This window comes from Euphorbia lathyris, chromosome 2 (assembly GCF_963576675.1).
Source record: "Euphorbia lathyris chromosome 2, ddEupLath1.1, whole genome shotgun sequence".
Classification (NCBI taxonomy): Eukaryota; Viridiplantae; Streptophyta; class Magnoliopsida; order Malpighiales; family Euphorbiaceae; genus Euphorbia; species Euphorbia lathyris.
Genome location: NC_088911.1, coordinates 53,500,624 through 53,525,032, shown reverse-complemented (window position 1 = coordinate 53,525,032; position 24,409 = coordinate 53,500,624). Strand labels below are relative to the sequence as shown.

Below are 24,409 nucleotides of genomic sequence, written 5' to 3'. Positions count from 1 at the left end.
CACAAGGTTGTTAATGTTTTGGAATAAGGAACAAATTTAACCATAAAACAGTGCAATTTTAATCCTAAAGTTTATTTACTAGGTGGTTCAATTTTTAAATTCATGAGTTGAACAGTTACTAACTAATACACAAAAGGAATGGAAATCCTAAGTACAAGAAGTTGGTATATTCAAGAGTAAAGAGAGAAGAGACCTAGGGATTAATGAAAGAAGGTGGGGGTGGGGGGTTCAGTATGTAGGTTTTGAGTATATCCAAGCTTTTAGAAAGTAAATGTGTAAGTTTCAGGGTTAAGGTACAATACATACCATTTGCCTAGTAAAAAAGATTGCATCTTTTTTTATCTCACTCTGCTGCACAACCAGACAAACTAAAAGTATCTCTCTTCCTTACCATTTTCACTGCCTCTCTTAAAAAGCAATGTTCACTTGCACATGTCATCTTCCACCAGGGAATCTCATCCTAACAAACCTTCCCTTCTTTTTCCCTCTTTGCTTCCTTCTACTCCTAATATTAATAATTATTATTATACCTTCTTTTCTTTTCTTTTCTTTTCTCTTCTCTGGTTTCCCCTCTTCTGCAAATCCCCATGCACCGCTCTCTTTTCCACAGACCTCTTGAGTATCATCAGTATCACCATTCAATTATATTAAGAATAAAACAAATATATATACACTCAGTCAAAATACACATCTCTCAAAGTTTTCAAGACAAATGATTTTCAGTTTTCACTAGTGGAAAGACATAGCAGTTTCCCTCATGGTCAATGATTGTCATACTGTAATTTTTCAAGGACACTGCTGTCTACAGGCACTCTTATTCTTTGTTGACTTGACTCTGCAAATCCTAACCAAGTATATTAACCAACCAATTATACCAGATTTAAATCTGGGTGACAGCATAATACAAGAACCCATCCCTAGCATATGATACCCTTGCTTATGCAATCTGGCTGGATACACCATTTTGGATCCTATATAAGGGAACACAATCGTGACATTCGTAGTTTAGACTGTGATATTATAAAGAATTGTTGAGCATCATTGAAGTCAAGAAAACTTGTATTGTATGCAAGTTGACAGCTAAGAAATACATCACAATTCAAAGTTAGCAATGATGTATATTCCTACAAAATTGTGGACAACTCACAAGTACCGACTAGGACAGAAAGCTTCTTTGGAATATTACTGAATGACTCTTTTGTTATCCCCAGCTGGGTCAATGCTTCTATGGAATTGCTTCTCTACATGTCTCGTCTGCTGGTGATTTTCGCACATCAAATTTTAACTCCTACATATTTATCCAAAACATTCTTGAATGCCTGCAACAGAAAAATCCAATTTCAAACCCACGTTGACATTTACTTAAGACTGATGCATTGAAGGTTGATTCTTCCATCCTTTAATAAATTTCTTTTCTTTCTTATTTCTGTTTCTCGAAAGGGATTTATTGATTTAATAAACAAAGGGAACCATACGAGGATAAGCAAGCCAATTGATAAAGAAAAAACAACATAATCATAATAAAACAATAATTAATATTAAGCAAAAAAATCCAATCCACAGGTGAGCTAATAAAAACAACTCTGAAAATCTGAAAAAGCATAATCCTATCAACTTTAATAATTGTTAGTTTCATTTTAGCTAGCTTCATAAATGTCTAAAAAGTAGTTAAATGGGCATGCTTGGAAGATTCTTAATGTCCACCTACATCAATAGAAGATAAAGATGCAGATGCATATCAATTAATGCACATAAAGTTCACTCAGATGAAGGTGCTATGAAGATAGATATAGAAAATGCAAAAGACAAAAAGAACAAGGGGCATGAATAACTTTATAAAGACTGCTCATTTTGAGAAAAACGTTGAAATCGTTAAAGCTGAAATGGCCAGAAAACCATGATGAGAGTAGGATGCAAATTTGAGCTTAGAATCAGTCAGAAAAACTCAGTTTGAGGACGGGTTAAAATTGGAAAGGCAACATAAATGTTATGACCTTGGTTAACATGATATAGCACAAGCCCATTGAAACTTTTACCAAGAAGAATCCAATATCATATGTCCACTAAAACTCAAATAATGAACTTCTTTTTCACCTATTCTAATTAATGGCCATGAGAAATGGTTCTCGTGTTCGTTTAGTCCACTTTTATTGGTCCTTGCCAAAAAAATTTATCCAGGCTAAGCAAACCATGAAAAACAACTCAATATTAGAATGTACTTCAATATATGATATCAATGGAGGATCTAACTGACAGCAATAACTTGAGAAATTTGTAGCTCTGAGCGAAACTTATGAGGTATTCAGACGTCAAAAGAAATATAGTAAGACTACCTGAACTTTTAGTCTTAAAAAAATGCATGTGAATGCATAAAAGACCAACATATTGCTGAAATATTTAATATATCTTGCAAGGTTGCTTTTTTTTCTTATTGTTATTACGTATGAGTTCCAATAATTATTGGCGGTCACATGCTCAGTCCACGAAAGCACCATTGTATATATGAACTGTTGGAAGAAAACAAAGAACATACAAGGTTTACTTCTCAAGGCAAGGATAATATGTTTGAAGTGAAAAGCATACTTCAAAGAGGAAAAACAAGATACTCCAAGGAATGAGAATAAAACAATATATCAAAACGGATAAAGTTCATTAATTTCCAAATCACTATATCTAGGAAGCATTATGTCTCATGAGTCTTTTTACAAGAGAGCTCACTAAATAATCCTATATTGATCAAAGAAGTTTTCTAAAGTCTTACATAGCATATAGACCCCTGGTTCATATAAAATTCTTCAACAGAAAATAAATGGGAGTCTGATGCAAAATAAATTTCTAGGCAACATCTTCAAGGCAAAAATATCTGAAGATAGAAAGCATTTGGTAAGAAGATATGCTACCAACCATAGTTGTTAGAGGCGCACCTCACTCAAGGCTCAAGGTAGTGAGCCTTGATTGCAGAAAGCGAGGCCCTGTTTAAAAGGCTCTCGGCTTGTGCGCCTGGCCTGGGCGTCAGAGGCTGAATCAAGCGCGCCTCAGTGTTTTCACTAGGGTTTTTTTACTGTTTTGTGTAAAACAAATGTTTGACTAATCTCAACCACTAATCTAATTTAAATAAGAATATCAAGACACATAACTAAATATAGAAAGACTAGAGAAGAATTAAGAGCAGTCCCATAAAGAAGAGTCTCCTCCACTCCACTAAAACAGAAACTGAGACAGACACAGAGAAGAACATCAAGTGACAATGGATGGTTATTAGTAGCATTAGTTAGGTACTTAGTTTAAGAAGTTAAGTATATGTTAATGTCTCTGTGGTGAAGCTCTTAGCCCAGTGGTTGAGAGCTTACCTATGCCTTGGGAGGTCATGGGTTCGAATCACATCCGGGTCTGGTGGGGATTTTTCTTTCTTCTTTAATGTAAGCGCATTGCGCAAAATTTTTTAAAAAAAAAAAAATATGTTAATGTCTCTATGACGTATGAACTTAACTTGGTGTTTTTGACATTTATGATTTAGTTTTATGTTTTTATATGGTTTTGTTTTGTTTGTGTGGTTATAAGTGTGTTTTTTGGTTTATACTTTAACTAGTAAAAGAGTATTTTTTTTTCTGCGCCTCGTGGGCGCACCTTGAGCCAAGGCTTTAACTAATCAATAAGTCCTTTTGTTGCACCTTGAGCCAAGGCTCCAGGACCCCTTAGCGCCTTAGTGCGCCTGGTGCCTTTAACAACTATGCTACCAACATTCAAGGGACTCGAAATGAACAAGATCCAGCAGTACCTGCAGAGCAAATAATTCTTTCATATTCAATATTGCATCCATTGCTGCCAATTGGTCATCAAATACACCATAGAAAACCTGGTAGAATTGGTTCCTGAAAAAATATCAATGATTGAGCAATCACATAGCTTTCCTTCATTTACAATAATAAGATAGTTCAGTTAGTCAACAAATACCGATCTTCTTCAGTGTTAAGTTTATCCATCTCCTCAAATTTCTTTGTGAGTATTTCAGCTCCCACCGGTGAAAGCAAGTGCAGTATCAGAGCCTCCAAAGTCCTTGGGAAATTATGCTGGAAAAAGAGTAATTAAAAAGAAAAATATTCAAAAGAGATCCAATGACATGAATAACGCATACAAAGCCTTTTATATTATGTAAATTTCTCATGAATTTTGTATAGAAATTCCACACAGCTACTTAAAGTATACATGTAACAATCAAAACTCACTGCTATTGCAAGAAGGACGTTTTGAAGAGTATGCGGCTCAAGTGTCCAAAGAACTTCAGCAACAGGATCATCCTCCATGAAAAATAACTCATTTCTTACAGTCTTATCGTGCTGATCCTTCAGACCAACTGCAAAAGCATTTGCTGAAGTTGACTGTTCAGATTGACTATGATCAGTCATGTTAATGCGGTCATGAACCAAAGAAACAAGTTTGTGAAGAGCCTGGAGAGCACATGGTTCCAGCACATGCAGATCAATTCTCGGTTGTTGGTCTTTCCCACGTAAATCCTTCTTCTCACTTGCCAGGACCGAACCACCACATTGACCTTGATCTGGTAATAAACAATGAAGATGAGCCAACTGAAATCTTCTGGGGTACGAAAAGTAGGCAATTCTCTGCACGAAACTAAAAGCTACACAAGGAAAACAGGACTTATTCATATAACATTTGCTGACCTTCCCCTCCACTACTAAGCAGATGGCGTGAATGCATATTCTGTTTCTCCAGTTGAGAAGAAGTCTTTGGGATCGGGACGATGTGGTCCTGTCCTAATATCAGATATATTTGTGTAACAATTTTGAATTATGACCTTCTCTATGGACTTTTTGAACTAGGAATGTCTCTATGAAAGTCTCTATGAAAGCAAGAGACGAGGGAAAATACAAAGTAGTATATTCAAGTCCCAGCAGCTACCAAATAAAACAAAAGGGTTAAAGTTTCACCAACCTACACTCAACAGGTACCAACAAATTAAGTTTATAATCACCTAACCTAAGACATGAAATTACCACATGTATCTGAAATATTAACTCAGATCAAACTTTTAAGTGCATATTTAAAAACTGTTAGGTCATATACAGCCAGACTATTAAGTAAAAACTTTTCACTCACCTTGCTTACAGAAGTACATTATGCAACTCAAAATACAATTTTCCATAGGGAAGTGCATAGATATTCATACAAAAACAATATGCAGAAACTAAAAACTGAAAAATGTTTGCAATGTCTAAAAAACAACAGTAGAGAAATGGGAGGGCAGAAGTGATAATTAATCCAAACCCAGAATAAGTACCAATATATAACATATTGAGGTGATGGACATACCATTTCTTTATCAGTCAATCTTGATTTCAGGAGGAAGCAATTGAACAAGGAGGCAAAATCAAAGAATCAAGTTAGCTTGCAGAACTGGTAAAGATAAACCTTAATAGAAACAGTTCTGCGAAAAGGGGGATGAGGGTTGTGGACAAGGAAAACCAGTGACTAAAAACCTGAAATATCTCAACAGATACTAAGCAAAACAACCTCCTCAATATTCTGCGCAGATAATATGCATCCATGTGTTCTAACATGCTACACGTTATATTAGAACGCCACCAAATGTTAACAGCAATTGTCAAATCTTCACTATCTACTTGATGGAACCTGTAGCAATTAAAGACAATACATTAGAATGAAAAGATCATAAGAAAGAAAAATATGAAGATTCACATACACAGGATTTACATAGCTTTACAAAGGATGCCTTGGACTATTCTTTTTTATCATTCTCAATCACAATACAAGAAATGTGTACATATTTAAACTTGGAACTATTGTTAAACTTTCCAAATTTCAGATTCAAAAAGGTTGCTGTCATAACTAACTCTGTGTAGGCATCTAAAACTGACCTGGATCAAACTCCACATCAACACAACAATAACCCAACAGTCATATGCTAGAAGGTAAATCAAGTCCAAGAAAGAGATGATTTAAGAATTTATACATGAGGAATCAGTTGGCTATTTACTAAGGGGGTGTTTGGTTGAAGGCAATGAAGGTATGGAATGGGAATAGGAATCGTTTTTTCCCTTTGTTAATGTTTGGCTATTTAATATTTAAATGAGAATGGGATTCACTTTCCCCTAAATATGGGAATCAGTGATTCCTCCCTCATACCTCATCAATCAACTTTGATTCCCTTTTGTTATGTGCCCGCGAATAGGATCTCGTCACAGGTCTGTTCACCGGAAAATTCCTTCGAATTCCCTTGTTGTTCCTGTTCTTCGTAGAACCTATTTTGAAAACTCAATAGCGATTTGTGAGAGATCGCTAAAACTCCCTGTATCAATTTCTGATTTAAAATTCTCCCCCTATTAATCGATAGAAAATCCCCTTTTATAAAGAGGTACAATGATTCCTAATGATTCCTAAACACCTAAAGTATCCTTAGCCAAAAGGATCCTACCACAATTAGGATTCTACTACAACTAGGATTCTACCAAACTTAAAAAGATAAAAGCCTAATAAATACTACCAGCAAATAGACGCAAACTGACCTAAATAATAAGCATAAAATAATAAACATTAAATAATAAAAGACTCCTAAATTTTAAAGACTCTTAAATAAATAAAAAACCCTAAATAATATAACCTAAAATAAGACAACCGTAACATGTCATCCCTCTTCGACCAGAGCTTGTCCGCAAGCTCGAATTTAGGAAGGAAATCATATTTGTCATCCTCCTTCATCCTCCATTTCGTCCATCAAAAGGCAGAAGAGTTTCTTACACTTATGTCTTGGTGAGTAAAGTTCATCACAATTAAAACATAGCCCTCGAGCCCTGCGGTCTGCCATTTCAATTTGGGACAGCCTTTTGATTGGAGGCGGAGTGTTGTTACTCGTGTTTGATGTTGTTGAGGTGTTACTGGCACAAGTCTTTTGATCGATGACTGTGGTTTGAATCGAGGGTGATGACTTGAGCCCCTTTGAGACTACCCATGAAGAAGTGGTCTGCCCCATGCTTAATCCTTGACTGATTAACAACTTTCTCTCAAAAGCCCTGGCAAAATTCATGGCAGTAACAAGATTTGGAGGATTTTGCATCTCCACATCCATCCTTAAGGTTTCAGATAATCCAGCAGTAAAGAAGTCTACTTGTTGCTCAGCCCTCACCGACACAGCCCTTGCCAGAAGGGTCTGAAACTGTTCTTGGTACTCTTCCACGGTTCCCGTTTGTCGGAGGTTAGTTAATTCACCTAATGGATTACTGCTCAATGGTGGCCCAAAACGCAGTAAACAATAGGACTTGAACTGATCCCAAGTGAGTCCGGACTCCTCTTGTTCGAGTCGGTAGTACCATAATTGTGCTTCTCCCGTCATGTGAAAGGCAGCTAACCCTACCTTCTCTCTTCCGTCTGTATTTTGATTGCTGAAAAATTGCTCACAGCGGTACAACCACCCTAAAGGATCCTCCTTTCCATTGTAAGAGGGAAACTGAAGTCGGGTATATTTTGGAACGGTGTTTGAATTTCGGTGACCTGTTGTCTCTGATCCTTTGCTCCCAGTTGCAGCTCCACCTTCAGGCTCCTTTCCCTTTCCCAAAAGGTGTAACTCCAACATACGTTGGATTCCTTTCATGCCTTCTTTTAACTCTCGCAACTCGTGGCTAAATTTTTTTTCAGATTCGGTTAGCCGGCGATCCAGATCCTGAACCTTGGCCGTCCATTGCTCAAAATCACCCATGACGATAGGCTCTGATACCAATTTGTCGCGAATAGGATCTCGTCACAGGTCTGTTCACCGGAAAATTCCTTCGAATTCCCTTGTTGCTCCTGTTCTTCGTAGAACCTATTTTGAAAACTCAATAGCGATTTGTGAGAGATCGCTAAAACTCCCTGTATCAATTTCTGATTTAAAATTCTCCCCCTATTAATCGATAGAAAATCCCCTTTTATAAAGAGGTACAATGATTCCTAATGATTCCTAAACACCTAAAGTATCCTTAGCCAAAAGGATCCTACCACAATTAGGATTCTACTACAACTAGGATTCTACCAAAATTAAAAAGATAAAAGCCTAATAAATACTACCAGCAAATAGACGCAAACTGACATAAATAATAAGCATAAAATAATAAACATTAAATAATAAAAGACTCCTAAATTTTAAAGACTCTTAAATAAATAAAAAACCCTAAATAATATAACCTAAAATAAGACAACCGTAACACCTTTCTTATTGATTTATCACGTAACTAATCATCACATCACTAAACCCACAATCTATCTTCTTCTTTTTCAATCTATTAATTCTTTTTTTTTCTCACATCAGTTGGTATATGCTACAGATTTCCCAATTAAGTATACTGGTAACTTGAATAATTAGAGGCGTCAGACATGGATTGCTCAAATATACCTTAAATATGCCTCTATAGCTTTTCTTTATGTATATATAAAGCCATAAAGGCCTTCATTTCATACTAATAAATATAATATAATATAATATAGTCCCATAAGTAATTCTTTAATTATTTAGTTAATCAAAATTTCATTTTAAATCCTTCTAAATATATGTGATATATGAAATTTGATATTGGATTTATTCAATTTAAAAAAAAATGGATTGAAGTTATAATAATAATAATAATTATTATTATTATTATTATTTAATAAATTATTTTTAATAAATATTATATTCTGATTCCGATGATTAGAGAACCAAACAGGTTCAAAGGGAATTAGATTCTGATTCTAGATTGAACCAAACAGAATAAATGAATAGTCATTCTGATTCTGATTCCGCCTTATTCCTATTCCGATTCCGAAGTTTAAACCAAACGCCTCCTAAGTCCAGTGGCGACTAGTAAAAGAACAGTCAGGAACAGAAACGACCCCTTGCAACAACTAGTGATGAAACTGATACCAATAGAAGATCAGTGGCACAAGTTCATACTGCTAAAGCATAGAAAGACTTGATATTTTTGTTTGTCCTTGGTTTTTTTTTTTTTGTATAAATCATTTTCATATAACTTGTTCTGCAAATATATAAATTGAATCGACATGAAGAGGATTTGTAACAACCTCAAAACACATTGTAAAGCTAGAGAAAGCAGGATATGTGAAAACCACTGGAATTAGAATTTCTGAAAAAGTCGAATGAATCACGACCAACCAGTAACAGTTTGCATGTTTTCAATTATGGAAGTCGAATGAATCACGACCAACCAGTAACATTAATCTTTTTTTTTTTTTGTTAGATAAATGACTTATTACTTCTCTAGCTTAAGTTATTACTCACCTAGAAAATTTGACATGCTGGAAGACTTCATTTTTTAAACATAATATGTTTGCCCTTCTCGCCTTTCGCCTTTAAAAACTACGAGGATGAGAAACTACGATCCCAGGTTAACTCTACATTTAAAAACAACATAGACTTGAATGTGAAGACAAGAGAGGAGAGAATTAAAGGATAAAAAAAGTCTTGGATAATCATATTCAAGATGATAAGGTTAAATTTCTCGCTAACAGTTATTCTAGGTACAAAACTTTATGCTTATGCATCATTTTGTCCTAAAAGATTGCAAGAGTTAGTATTCACTTGAAAAATGTGCTAAATTCGTACATTCATGCCATTCTCCAGACTTGATGTTTGATAATACTATTTTGTTCTTTAACTTTGTCATCTTTGCTTTCATGAGAGACTAGCATGTCATTTGTGTCAACTCTTAACCAAAAGGTCCTGCATATATCTATCCCCTCTTTACCACACACACACACATATACATATATATGTATTATATCTTCTCACCAATCTCAAAGCATAATAAACCCTAGCTAAGAAAGGTCTCGTGTTCCCTAGTTCTCCTTTAGCTATGAATGTCAACAAATAATTTGAAGCCTCTAAATCAAAATCGTCTTGAAGGATTTGTTCATCCTCCCTCCTATTATGGTAGCCAAACTCAAAATCTATGGAAAGCTAGACATTTGTATTCTAATTCTCTTCCATAATTCGGAACATAGATAACATTGAATGAAAGTGATGATCATCAACCTTCGCCGATTTTTGATAGAAGTGCAAACATGTAGACCCACGTTACTAGCCCAAAAAATGAGCATGAGAACATAAATAAAGCGAGGAAACAATTGGTTTGCCAATCAAAAACATTGTTGTTGTTACTAAAGTGTTGCTTGGTCTCATCACTCCATTGTTAGCTATACCATGTGCTATAACGGTTTTTATTTGCAATCTTGAAATTCCTTGTAATTCAACCCTTACCTGTTGACCATTACTTGAGAACCACAACTATCTCCTATTCCAATTGTGAGCATTATTCTAAGGCTCTCAACCAAGCTATGCAAGAAATATTATCTAAATTACCTAAGTCAAGATCAGAGCTTCCAACTTACATGAAAAGGAAACCATTGTCAACGTCACCTCAGAGCATTCACTTGAATCCAATCCTTCGTAGCCATCTCCTAATTCGATGCCCAATCCTTAATGTGCTATCTAATATCAAAATTGATAGGAACTTGGATTATGAAACTATGAGTGCTCCTCCTAAATGAGTATTGGAATCCCATCGACTCACCATTGATTTTTATTGTTTTGAGCCCCTGGCCTCGTTCTTCTTCCAATTGATTCAACTCGAGCACCTTGTGTTCTCCCTCATCGGTGATAGCATCTTCTACTAACAACTTCGTCATAATAATGCCTGTTTCTATTATATGTTTGTCATCTCCCAACATTAGGGTGCACAATTTCTCGAGTTCACATATGTTGGGAACTATAGCTCCTCATGGTGGAAACACAAGTCCTTCCTTTCCATGCTTGGTGCGTTAAGTGATATGCACCCCTTCAATGAGCTTGTCCCCTTTCTTTGTGGTCCAAAAAAGAGTACATTTCTTTCCTTGAGCCATCAAGAATCGAATTAGAACTTTCTCTAAACGATGAGTTTCCTCTTTTATTTGTTAACATGCTCTCCTACTGTGTGTTTTTATAAAGAGACTTGGAGCTTATGCAGTTCACTTGACATGATTCCAATTTGCATCTACAATAACGTTTCCTTTATAGCGCCACTTATATATGCAATTACCTTTTCAACATAGCATTATTTCAACTTTTTGAGCTATTGTTGCTTGGAGTCTAGTTATTGGCTCGTGAATATGTACCCAACACCTAATTTCTTGTCGCAACCTTATTCTACATATTGAACAGGGTTGTTAAAGGTGCAAGGCGCACTAAGACGCTAAGGGGTCCTGGAGCCCAGGCGTAAGGCACGCACCTGATGAACATGAGGAGCAAAAAAAATATACAAGATCTATATATCAATATTTGATACTAACATCACTAACTCTATTACTAGTTAAAGCATAAGTCATGATGAACCAAAGAACACACTCATAACCAAATAAAAACATAATATATTAAATGTCAAAAACACCAAGTTAAGTTCATAGAGATATATACTTCACCTAAGTATCTAATTAATGCTAATAAACTAATAAGCATTCACTATCAATCAAAAAGAACTCAAAAAGATAATCATCGTTGTTACAATATTAATTAGATATAGTTAGTAGCTGGCATTTAAGTAAGTAGTTGGGAAGTAAGTAGTTGGGTATTAATGGTTGTTTGTATATATATATATACTTGTAATACCTTTAGCCTTAATAAGAAAACACTTTCAAATAACCCTTATGTGGTTACATGGTATCAGAGCCAAGCATTTTGGCTTAGGAAGTTGTTTCTCCAAGTTTGAACGGTAAACGTCTGTCCGGGTTGGAAGTCGTTTTTTCAAACACCTCCGTTCATCTCACTGCCCCCTCCATTGGATTCCTCTGCCGCCGATCTGTCGGGTCGCACAACTCCGGCAACCAGAAAGGCCGCGCGTAGGGCTCACGCGCCGCCTCTGTTTCCGACGCGCCGCCCACTCGCTAGCGCGTGAGGGCGCGTGGCTGCTCCGTTCGCCGCCGTTTTTCTTCTCCCAGCCTCGCCTCTGTATCTCCGGCCCGTCTGTGTGGTTAGTTTCTCGTTGTGGCAACTCCGGTCAGTCTCCTTCTTTGTGGTTGCTCCGGCTTGTGTTCGGTTTGACTCATTTTTCTGATCTGTTTTTTCTGTTCAATTGAGGCTGCTATATTTGCTCTACTTTATCTTGGTCTTGTTAAAATTATTAGAAGTGCCTTTACTGTTCTTTGATTTTTTGGTGGTAATTGTCATTTGCTTGGATTGACAATGAGTGAGGAAAAGAAAGTCATGACTGAAATTACTGTTGGTACCACTCGAATTACGGACAGAAAATTGACTGGAGTTAAGGATTACACTCAGTGGAAACGTACTATTACTCGGTACATTAATAGTGTTGATTTGAGGGATCATTTGAGTAATAATCCTCCACCTAGAGATGATCAGGGAAGTAGGAAGAAATGGATGATGGTAGACTATAAACTGTTTAATCTGATTCAGAATACTTTGGACTCTACTATTGATGACATTGTGACTCATTGTGATACTGTCAAGGAAATGTGGGAATACTTAGAGTCTATGTATGCTAGTAAACAAGACTTGACTCATATTCATAACTTGTTGTCTTCATATTATCGTCTTCAGAGAAAGGGTCGCACCTTCTTTCAATACTATAATGAATGTAAGCAGATTTGTGAGGAGAAGCGGACTCGATTTCCTATGACAACTGATGTTAAGCAGAAGCAAGAGGATGATGATCGTGTATTTGTTCTTGGATTTCTGGAGGGTCTTGGTCCTGAATTTGAAATAGCACGCAGCCAGATATTGACCAGTGGGACACTTCCCTCCTTTGCTGACCTCTATGGTCGACTTCTTCCTGTGTGTAAGGATATTGAAAAGACGTCTGATGTGATGTCTCAAGAGACAATGGCTCTGGTGAGCAATGCGACACATAGAGTTCAAAGTGGTCCTCAGAATTCCACTACTCACCGTATCTCTCAAAGTGGTCCTCAGGTATGCCACCATTGCGGTAAAGAAGGACATATTAAGAAGAACTGTTGGAAGCTACATGGTCGGCCGCAGAAAAGTAACAATCGGAAGTTTGCTCATATTGCTGCTGGTGATGGTATCCTACCGTCCCCTCAATCTTCGTCTTCTACTCCTACTGTCACTATCTCTGTTGATGAATATGCTCGACTTCAGCAACTGTCTCTTGATCATAGTGCCTCCCAGTCCGCTACTACTGCTTTGGCTAATACAGGTAATCGGGCTGCTTGTCTCTCCACCTCATCCCGTAGTTGGGTTATTGATTCTGGTGCTACCGATCACATGACTGGTAACACAGGTATTCTTTCTTCTTTTGATTCTAATACCAATCTGCCATCTGTTACTTTAGCTAATGGAGCCACCGCTCCTGTAAATGGTCATGGAACTGCTCATCCTACCTCCAAAATCTCTTTATCCTCTGTTTTATGTCTTTCTCAATTTCCTTTTAATCTGTTATCTGTTAGTCAACTTACCAAAGCCCTTAATTGTTGTGTTGTTTTCTTCCCAAATTATTGCCTTTTTCAGGATCTTTGGACGAAACAGAATATTGGTAGAGGGAAACTGGTGAATGGGTTGTATGTTCTTGACTCCACTAAAGCGGTGTCAAGACCAATTGCCTGTACAAGCTCCTCTCTGTTGCAGCTTCATTGTCAGTTTGGTCATCCATCTCTTCCAGTCTTGCAGAAAATGTGTCCGAGTCTTCCAAGGAACTCTATTTTGGAGTGTGAAGCATGTCAGTTTGCTAAGCACCATCGAGTCCCATATTCTCCTCGAATAAATAAACGTGTTGAGTCTGTCTTTGATTTAGTTCACACTGATGTGTGGGGTCCTTGTCCTATTGTTTCTAAACTTGGTTATCGTTATTTTGTGACTTTTGTGGATGATTTTTCTCGAGTTACATGGCTTTATCATTTGAAAAGCCGTTCAGATTTATTTACTGTTTTTTGTGCTTTTCATGCTGAGATTAAAACTCAATTTAATAAAAATATTTGTATTTTGCGAAGTGACAATGCCAAAGAATACTTATCCAGTACTTTTCAGTCATACCTTCTACAACATGGTATTATTCATCAAACGTCATGTGTTGTTACACCACAACAGAATGGTGTAGCTGAAAGGAAGAATCGCCATTTACTTGAAGTCACTCGGGCGATCATGTTCCAAATGCAAGTCCCGAAAGTGTTTTGGGCAGATGCTGTCTCCACTGCCTGTTACCTCATCAATCGTATGCCGTCCGCTGTTCTTCAGGGTCAGATTCCATACTCTATCCTGTTTCCTTCTCAATCTTTATTTTCTCTTGCCCCTCGTATTTTTGGGTGTACTTGTTTTGTACACGATATTCGTCCTCAAGTCTCCAAACTTGACCCCAAATCTCTCAAGTGTGTCTTTTTGGGATATTCTCGAAGTCAAAAAGGGTACCGTTGTTACTCTCCATCCTTGGGGCGCTATCTTGTGTCGGCCGATGTCACGTTCTTTGAGAATACGTCTTTCTTCCGTCCATCTTCCCCTTCACCCTCTTTTCCTGCTGATACATCTGATGATGATTTTTTGATCTATACTGTAAGTGAACAGGTTGTCCCTCGTCCTCCTATTCGTCACGTTTATTCTAGGCGTGTGCAGCCTGCGGTTACGGCACCTGCTCCAGGACCAGTCACCAATGATACCTCATCTGTTTCGGCTCCAGATCCTACACCTTCATCTGAACCTAGTCTTGATCTCCCTATTGCTCTTCGGAAAGGTACAAGGTCTTGCACTTACCCTATCTCCTCCTTTGTTTCTTATGATGCCTTATCACCCCCTTCCAAGTGTTTTGTAGCTACCTTAGATTCCATTGTAGTTCCAAAATCCATTTCAGAGGCTATGGATCATCCTGATTGGCTAGAGGCAATGAAAGAAGAACTGAAGGCACTTGAACAAAATCACACTTGGGACATTGTGGACTTACCAAAAGATCGGAAGAAAATTGGTGCTCGGTGGATTTGGACTGTTAAGATGAATCCTGATGGTACTGTTGCTCGAGTGAAGGCTCGCCTGGTTGCTAAAGGCTATGCTCAGACTTATGGTCTTGATTATTTCGATACTTTCTCTCCTGTTGCTAAACTCACTTCTGTCCGTCTGTTCATTTCTTTAGCTGCCACTTACAATTGGGAGCTTCATCAACTGGATGTTAAAAATGCTTTCTTGCACGGTGACCTGAATGAAGAGGTTTATATGGAGCAACCTCCTGGCTTTGTTGCTCAGGGGGAGTCTGGAAAGGTGTGCAGATTAAGAAAGTCTCTGTATGGTTTGAAGCAATCTCCTCGTGCATGGTTTGGTAAATTCAGTGCCGCAGTAATGGAATTCGGCTTACACAGAAGTGCATATGATCCCTCTGTTTTCTACTTCAGTTCTAGCTCTGGATGCATTCTACTGGTTGTGTATGTTGATGATATCATAATTACAGGAAGTGTTGTTGATCGGATTAAGGAGTTGAAGAAGTTCCTTGGTACTTGCTTCCAGACAAAGGATCTTGCTCCTTTGAAATACTTCTTGGGAATAGAGCTATCTCGCAGTAGGAAAGGAATTTGTTTAAATCAGAGAAAATACTGTTTAGATATGTTGAAAGATGCAGGTCTAATTGAGGGAAAGACTTGTGATGGTGACTTACTCAAAGAACCTGAGAAATACAAGAGAATTGTGGGCAAACTGAATTATCTCACAATTACTCGTCCTGACATTTCATTTCCTGTGAGTGTGGTAAGTCAATTCATGTCCTCACCTAGGACAACGCACTGGGATGCTGTTACTCACATCCTGAGGTATCTAAAGGGAGCTCCTGGACGAGGCTTGTTATATCAAAATCATGGACATCATATCGCAGAAGGCTTCACCGATGCAGACTCTGCTGGAGATTTGTCAGACAGACGCTCTACTACTGGGTACTGTGTATTTGTTGGGGGAAATCTAGTTTCATGGAAGAGTAAGAAGCAAAGTGTAGTTTCTAGATCCAGTGCAGAATCTGAATACCGAGCTATGGCACAGGCTACGTGTGAACTTGTGTGGTTACGTCGTCTACTTGGCGAAATTGGGTTTGACCAGATAAAACCAATGAAGTTATACTGTGATAATAAAGCAGTTATCTATATTGCAAAGAACTATGTGTTTAATGAAAGAACAAAGCATATAGAAGTTGACTGTCATTTTACTCGAGAGAAGTTGGAGGATGGTACAATCACAACTCCACATGTCAGAACCGGAAGTAAATTAGCAGATGTGTTCACCAAGGCTTTACCAGGAACTCGAGTCAATGATATTTATAACAAGCTGGGCATGATAAATATCTATGCTCCAGCTTGAGGGGGAGTGTTACAATATTAATTAGATATAGTTAGTAGCTGGCATTTAAGTAAGTAGTGGGGAAGTAAGTAGTTGGGTATTAATGGTTGTTTGTATATATATATATACTTGTAATACCTTTAGCCTTAATAAGAAAACACTTTCAAATAACCCTTGTGTGGTTACAATCGTCAAGATCCTCCTCAAGATTAATATAGTCCTCTCCAAAGTCTCCACTATCATTTTCATCTCCGATTTCCTGTTCATATTCCTGTTTTGTTTTACACTTTTACTTAGATTAGATCAATGGTTAAAATTAAGTTTACTTAGATTAGATCGGTGGTTGAGATTGATAAATCGTTAAAAAATAAAACCTAATCAAAACACTAATGTTACCAAGGCTCGCCTTGATGAGAGTCTCTGAAGCCCAGGCTAGGAGCACAACGCGAGAGTCTTTTAAACTGCACCTCACCTAGGGGAATTAAGGCTCACTAGCTTGAGCTTTATGTAATGTGCGCCTATAACAACTATGCTCATCCTCCAACATATAAAGCCTCAAAACAACATAAATTGATCCCTAACTAGGCGTTTTAAGAAATGAAACTTATTTATTGCCCCTTACATTACGAAGTACATAAATTTGGATGTCCAAGGTGTAAATCATCTTTCAGATTTTCATTACTGTTCTCGAGTGGAAGAAGAAAATTCAAAGGCAAACATGAATATACACACTTTAGATGTTTAGTTTATTGTTAACAGGAACTCAAAAAAGATACCATTCCAAAACTGACAGAAAAGAGCAATAAAAATTTGTCAGTCAACTAGTTAGCAGCTTACAACAACAACAACAAAGCCTTAGTCCCGAAATGATTCGGGATCGGCTAACATGAACCATCATATAAAACCGTGAAATCAAGTCGTGTCAGCGACACAAATTCGCTCCCTCCACTCCGTCCTATCCACTACCATATTTTCCTCAATTCCCAGTAAACTCATATCACTCAAGATCACCCTTCTCCAAGTTTGCTTAGGTCTTCCCCTACCCCTCACCACTTATCTCTGCAAAATGTAATTAGGCCATTCGATTCAGATCCGAGCAGTAGGGGCAGGAATGTGATCATGTGAGTATTTGATGGCTAACATATAAATAAAAAATATATTGACATGCATGTAAATAGGTCTAGGAATGAATCTGAAAAAAAGGCAAACAAGATTGTCAACATCATTTCTTTTAAAGTAAAATAATTAGAAACCTTACCAGCCTTCAGGGATGAAAAGTGCATCACCTGCATGAAGTATAACCTTCTGAGAGTACTCCATGAAGCTTTCTGCTCTAGGATACAATGAGAGATCTGGGCTTTCTAAAGCAACAGAACTGTCAACCAAAAGAAATGAAGGATAAAAAGGTTGTAAATCAACAAGCAACAGGCAGAAGCATTTTAGAAAACAGCTCATTAGCTGAATGACTTCATAGGAAAGTAGCAGACCTGTGGTTTGAGGCTTCCCCATATACAGGCATTGGGTATAGAAATGGACTTGCAGAAGGGGGCCATAAGACAACTGCAACAAATAAAATTATTTACAGAAAATGGGAAAAGATGAAAGAGGCTAGTAATCATGTGTACATAGAGGTCTACTGTTAGTACAAACTAAACTTTTTCTTGTTCTGTTTTACCTATTTTTTACACCTATAAAATGTATATAAAAGAGAAACACAAACATCTCAATGAAAAGGACAGATCCCCACTACGGAGTAGTATAAGGCAGGAAAGAAAGCAAAACTCCTAACCCAAGAAGTTCAACCATTAACCATAGAAGTATAGGTATTAAGGTAGAAGCATTCTGAACCACAAGGTGAAGAGTTTCCAAGTATGTACAAAAATAATGAAGCATGGAGGGTTGTGAAGGCCATTGCACAATCAACAAGAGCAGAAGGAACAGAATCAAACCTTCTTTCTGACCAGCCACCACGCATAGAATGTTATGATGTGGATCATAGTGGGTGCTTGATCTGGCATTAGCATTATTCATCCACAGATTAACATAAGCAAGTTCCTTAGTCTCCAAAAAGGCAGGCTGCAGAAAGTAATTTATTTATAAGGAATGGAGAGTCATAGACCAAAAGAGGAGAAGGTAAAGAAAGAAATGTACTAACAATTTGAATATCTTCCCAAAGATTTGCCAGTTGAACCCTTTCTTGATCCTCAATATTCATAATTGGCACCTGATATACAACCAAATTGTAATAACAGTTACCCTCACATATATGACCCTATGAACGGAATAAACATCTGTTCTCCAGAAGCCACCAAAGCTGAACCTGGGCCAAATAAATTTGTTCAGGAGCAACACCAGAGAGCAAAGGATCATGGTCTTCCTCATCAGACATAACAGGCTGGAGCCTTTCGGAAGTCGCCAAACGCTGCTTGCAAAGATGAATGAAAGTGGAGAATGGCAGTGGAACCTAAAACAAACAGGACTGAAAAAATATAAGCAACAATGCATGTAGTCGAAGGGATAAAGCACTCCAAGAGCCCACAGGATTACCCTCTCATGGCTTCTAAGGTCACCATAAAAGACAGGTGCTGTTTTTGATAGCAAGGCTTCAACGTTTAGCGATCCCACCCGTGCCTAATTTGCATGATATAGACGAAGATGAAAAACGAGTTCAATTACCTGAAAAAGAAAAATGACAAGAGACGGTAATAGCATTTGAAGAGCAAGCACCTGCAGATAGTCGAGACCGCCGTTAGCCGGGTTCCAATGAGTGAAGGCTTTCCATTCCTTGACGCATCCCTGGAATACCTATCGAAGTACAAAAGAAAAATTGCATAAGAGATGAAGCCACTGTCAGCCAAACGAAGAAAAATTGAATTCAGCTCAGAGTTTACAGCAGGGATGTTTTTGGACTCAATCTGAGAGAAAACTGAAGTCGAAGGAACCTCTTCGAATATTCCTATTTGCAATTGCATAGTCTCCTCTCTGCTACTATTGAATTTACCAAATTCGAACCTAAATTACAACTCGAGTTTCAAACTTCATACACCGGCATCGGAGAGTCATCCCGAATCGGCAAGGGAGGAGCGGCGGGAGACTCCAGCCATGAACGATAAGCAAGCTCACAGTTTTCTTCTGTACGGGCCCAAAAGATAGTCAAATTAGAAGGCCCGCCTGAAATTCTGTTGGATCAACACGGTTTTCTTCTGTATGGGCCCAAAAAATATTGTTGGTTTGACAAAGTTGTTTCTTTGCTTTTTTTTTTTTTTGATAACCTATGGATAAAGTGGCGATTAAATAAAAAGTTAAATTATGATAAATTATGTGGACCGCTAGATACCACCACTAATTACTAATCACCGCTCCTTTTGGACATTTATGCCCTTCTCATAATTTGCACCCAAAAATCAGAATCCTCTCAAATCCTCTCAACATTTTTTGGTTTTTCAAAAACCCGAACTAAAAACAGCATGGCACCAAAACACGGGATGGGAAAAGGCATGATGGTATTCCGGTAAGTTTAATTTATGAAAATTTATTTGAAAACACGAGTTCCGCCTCGGAATTAGAGACGAAACTCGATGAATTTTGCCTGAACGGGTGCTGGACCCGTTCGGCACCTAGGTGGAACGGGTGAAGATCCCGTTTCCCCTAAGGTAAGAACGGGATCGTCACCCGTTCGTCCCTAGGGAAGAATGGTGCGACGCACCCGTTTCTTCCTTAGGGGAAACGGGATGGCGCAGCTGTTTCTTCCCTAGGGGAAACGGGGGCTGCACTAGTTTGGCCCTAGGGCCGACTGGTGCGTCGCAACTGTTTTGACCTAGGACATGTGGTGTGAATCACCCACCCATGCCAATTTAGGGTTTTTTTATTTTTTATTTTTTTAAAAATTAGTGTCGGGATGCACGTAGGCAGACCCGAAATAGTAAAAAAAAAATTGAAAACGTGGTATTGAAGTTTGGAAATAATATGTTGATAATTTGTCATTATTCATGTAAAAAGTAAATTTGAGATGGAGAACTTATTAGAGACTGGATATGTAGTTAATTGCTTTCCTTGTTAATTTACAGGCTGACATTATTGATGGTGGTTCTAGACACCGTCATACATCCAGTCGTGCTGTTACTGCCTCCACTCGGAGGAATCGGACCGAGCAGAGATTGATGGAGGACGCCCAGAGGGCACACGCTGCATAGGCTGTGCGTGTTGGATGTCAGCATGAGGCTGATGATTCAGAGATGGACGTAGATGGCTCTATGCCTCCTCTGAATGCTGATACTGTCCCAGTACCCCCTAGCGTAGTGAGGAGGGGTTGAGACAGGCGATTTTCTAGAGCAGGGTCGTCATCTAGGTAGCAGCAAACGCTCTAGGAGTGCTGTAGAGGACGACTGGGTCGTGAAGGCCCCGGTCCCCGAGGGTCTAGTTGATGGTTCTATGATCCCGAGCTTCCTAGGACATATTGCATCTGCTATCTGGATCGGGCAGGAGAGGGGCGTCCTCAGGTGCTATACCCGATCATTTTATTCCACAAGGCTGTTGTCATGGTACAATGGTGATTCTGAGGAGATCCAATGGCGTATAAAGTCATCTGGGTTGGCTTATCTTCCAGCTATCATGTGTGGTCACATTAATGCGCCTCTGATTTCGGCTTTTGCAAAGCGATGGCAGCCAGACACGTCTTCATTTCACATGCCTTTCGGTGAGATGAGCATTCTGTTGCATGACGTGTGGTAGATTCTGCGTATCCCCATAGATGGGTACATGGTGACCACTGAGCAGGGTCCGATGGATATGCAGTCATGCATCATAGAGTTGTTCGGCCTGATTCGGACTGAGCTACTAGTAGGTCACTACACAGCTAGCGGAGTACGGGCGACTTCCGTCACGGACTTATGTCGAGGAGATCGGATTCCCGATACCCAAGCAAGAGCTTGGATGTGGCTGATGTTTGGTTCCACCTTGTTCGTAGACAAGAGTGGTGACCGCATCCGACCTGACTGCTGGAGGTGCAGGACTCGGCAGTTGGCGCGTCTGGATTCTCATGGGGCTCGACTGCACTAGCATAACTATATCGCCATTTAGGTATTGCTAGTAGAGGAGACTGCGGGCAGATCACGGGTTGTCTGACACTTCTTCAGGTATGGATTTATGAGTACTTCCCGTGTTTCAGGCCACATCGGGAAGGAGTGATAATGGACCCCGATGTTCCTAGGGCATCCATGTGGCCATCGATCGCGTTAGAGAAGGCAGATGATCGGCTGATATCATATCGAGCCCGGATTGATAGATTGACAACGGATGAGGTACAATTTCCATTTAATTATAAAAACAGTACAATTAAAATATTTTGATTTACTTGTATGTTAATTTAGTTGTATACATGTGTAGGTGATGTGGATGCCGTATGGTCCTGATGCCATTACGGATACCCCGAGGACAACATACGCCGGATGGATACGATACCAGGATATGATCGAGCCTTACATGCCGAGGAGATGCCTTCTCCAGCTGGGTTATTTGCAGACGATATTGAGGCCTTCCAAGGCCGTACATCCCTAGTCTAGCTTGAGGTATCGGGTAGACGTGCCAGTTGTGTTGGCGCTAAATTGTTGGGACTCGTTTCCCGAAGTGGCATGTCTTACCTTATCTCGATACATTCCGGCTCGGAATCCGTCGGCTTGTCATGATCAGTACATGCATTGGTACACTCGTCATTCACATCCTCGTCTTGTGCAGGAGATTAGTGCACCCGCACCGATTGTTCATACTCGATCGAACAGTGAGATTGTAAGTGATTATGATTTTGAACTACTGATTTACAAATATGAAATGATATTTATAAAGTATTTGTTTTTTCTTTTATCAGTGGGTTAGTCATTTATCTAACTAGGGGCAAGATGTGTTGGAAGTGCTAAGAAGGCATGAGGAGGAGTAGGCGGCTCAACCACATAATAGTTGGAGCAGATTATGGGTGCTTGACATTTGGCCAAGTGATTTGGGACTATATTTTAGTTTTTTATTATATTTGTACGAATTATATTTTACACTTTTGATTTCTGATCCTGATTTATTTATTATTTATGAAACATTACTTATTTCTAATTTACTGAATATTACTGAACATAACTGAAATGCCACTGAATCATTCCAGAATATTACAAAACTTAAACATTAACCACCTGTAACATTACTGAAATGTCACTGAATCATTCCATAATATTACAGAACTCAAACATTAATCACATGTAACATTACTGAACATAACTAAAACGTCATTGAATCATTACAGAACATTACAGAACTCAAACATTAATCACCTGTAACATTACTGAACATAACTGAAATGTCATTGAATCATTCTAGAACATTACAGAACTCAAACATTAATCACCTATAACATAAATGAACATAACTGAAACGTCACTAAATCATTCCAGAACATTACATAACTCAAACATTAATCACCTGTAACATTACTGAACATACTGAAACATCATAGGATATTACAGAACTTAAACATTAATCACCTATAACATAAATGAACATAACTGAAACGTCATTGAATCGTTCCAAAACATTACAGAACTCAAACATTAATCACATGTAACATTACTGAACATAACTGAAATGTCACTGAATCATTCCAGAACATTACAGAACTCAAACATTAATCACCTATAACATAAATGAATATAACTGAAATGTCACTGAATCATTCCAGAATATTACAGAACTTAAACATTAATCACCTATAACATAACAGAAATGTCATTGAATCATTCCAGAGCATTACAGAACTCAAACATTAATCACTTGTGACATTACTGAACATAACTAAAACATCACTTAATCATTCCAGAACATTACAGAACTCAAACATTAGTAACTGAAACATTACTAAACAAAATTGAAACGTCACTGAATCATTCCAGATCACTACAGAACTCAAACATTAGTAACTGAAACATAAAGTCTAACAAATACACAATAACAATACAACTAATAGCCCCTAATGTTTGGCAATCTGTTCCACTGTGCTGTCCGACCATCATACAAGCGCTCCTATCCTTCAACGCGTTGATGACGAAAACGGTACCAATATAACAATATAGGGGGTATCGGAAAATCAGTAGCTAAATTTAAACGCATATAGTGTGGGTAGGACGTCCCTGAATGAGATATAACTATCTCATGTTCTGGTCTTGTAGCAGTTGAGGGGGCATACAATGGTAAGACAGTACTAGAAAAAATCAATGTTTGTCCACCCGTGTAACCGAAAAACATTACAGCAGCATTATACAATGTAGCAATCAGATACAAGTCATCCCAAACAAGCATCCAATGTTCGCGGGTACAACCTGTACCGTCCCAACTAATCCTACTAATTGATAAATCAACCCCGTCAATATATACATTTTCATACAGTTCATGGTTAGTAATTATTTCATTTTTAATGCACTGCCTAACTACATGCCACCATTCTTTGCTACCAAAAATAAAATTAGCAACGACACGGAACCCACAATTTCCATCACCTATCACATCGACATATGATTCGACGTAGGGCTTAATTATTCCGACTATTTTATCAGAATGTAAAAAATCACAGATGTCAACCGTATTTCCATCTGCAATGTTGAAATAAGATATTGTAAAACTCGCATGACTTATTTTTGTTAATGAACTAAATATTGCAAAACAATTAGAAAATAAAATTGGGTTAATCAAATAAACATTACCAGTTGAGGCAGCATTATGGACATATGATGAGGAGATTCGTCTACCACGACTCCCATGACTTCAATGACTCCAAGATGAACTAGAAGAACAAGCACATCCACGACGAGTGTCATTGTACTCCTAGGCACTCGGCATACGTTTTGTGGATTTACTCCCCTTAGGTCGTCCTCGAACATTAATTTTCATATCTGGTTCAATATAGTGCGCTTGATCCGGGTGCAGTTGATCATGGATAAGTAATGAAATATTCCGCATAAAGGATAGGTCGCCTTTAGCGACCTGATCAACTAGAGAGTGAAAGTATCTCTGATCCTCCGTCTGATCATTACACTCTATATTGTCATCAATGTGACCAGAACC

General features: G+C 38.3%; 1 protein-coding gene across 2 annotated transcripts; it reads right to left on the bottom strand.

The window, feature by feature from the left end:
* Window positions 1-1,016: 1,016 nt before the first annotated feature.
* Window positions 1,017-19,481, bottom strand: LOC136218230 (lysine-specific demethylase JMJ31). 2 transcript variants are annotated; one of them, XM_066005005.1, is made up of 15 exons: window positions 19,204-19,480; window positions 19,040-19,117; window positions 18,860-18,943; window positions 18,633-18,776; window positions 18,468-18,536; window positions 18,262-18,388; window positions 17,800-17,872; window positions 17,571-17,687; window positions 5,533-5,652; window positions 5,332-5,350; window positions 4,683-4,770; window positions 4,227-4,558; window positions 3,955-4,070; window positions 3,779-3,872; window positions 1,017-1,319 (listed from the first exon to the last, which is right to left on the bottom strand). In XM_066005005.1, exons 1-15 carry the CDS (start codon window positions 19,282-19,284, stop codon window positions 1,275-1,277), a joined length of 1,587 nt encoding a protein of 528 aa, XP_065861077.1. In that variant the 5' UTR covers window positions 19,285-19,480; the 3' UTR covers window positions 1,017-1,274. The 2 variants fall into 2 exon arrangements, with proteins under 2 accessions (XP_065861077.1, XP_065861078.1); XM_066005006.1 differs by lacking the exon at window positions 1,017-1,319 and adding an exon at window positions 1,519-2,863 and having other exon boundaries at window positions 19,204-19,481.
* Between the last annotated feature and the right edge of the window lie 4,928 nt (window positions 19,482-24,409).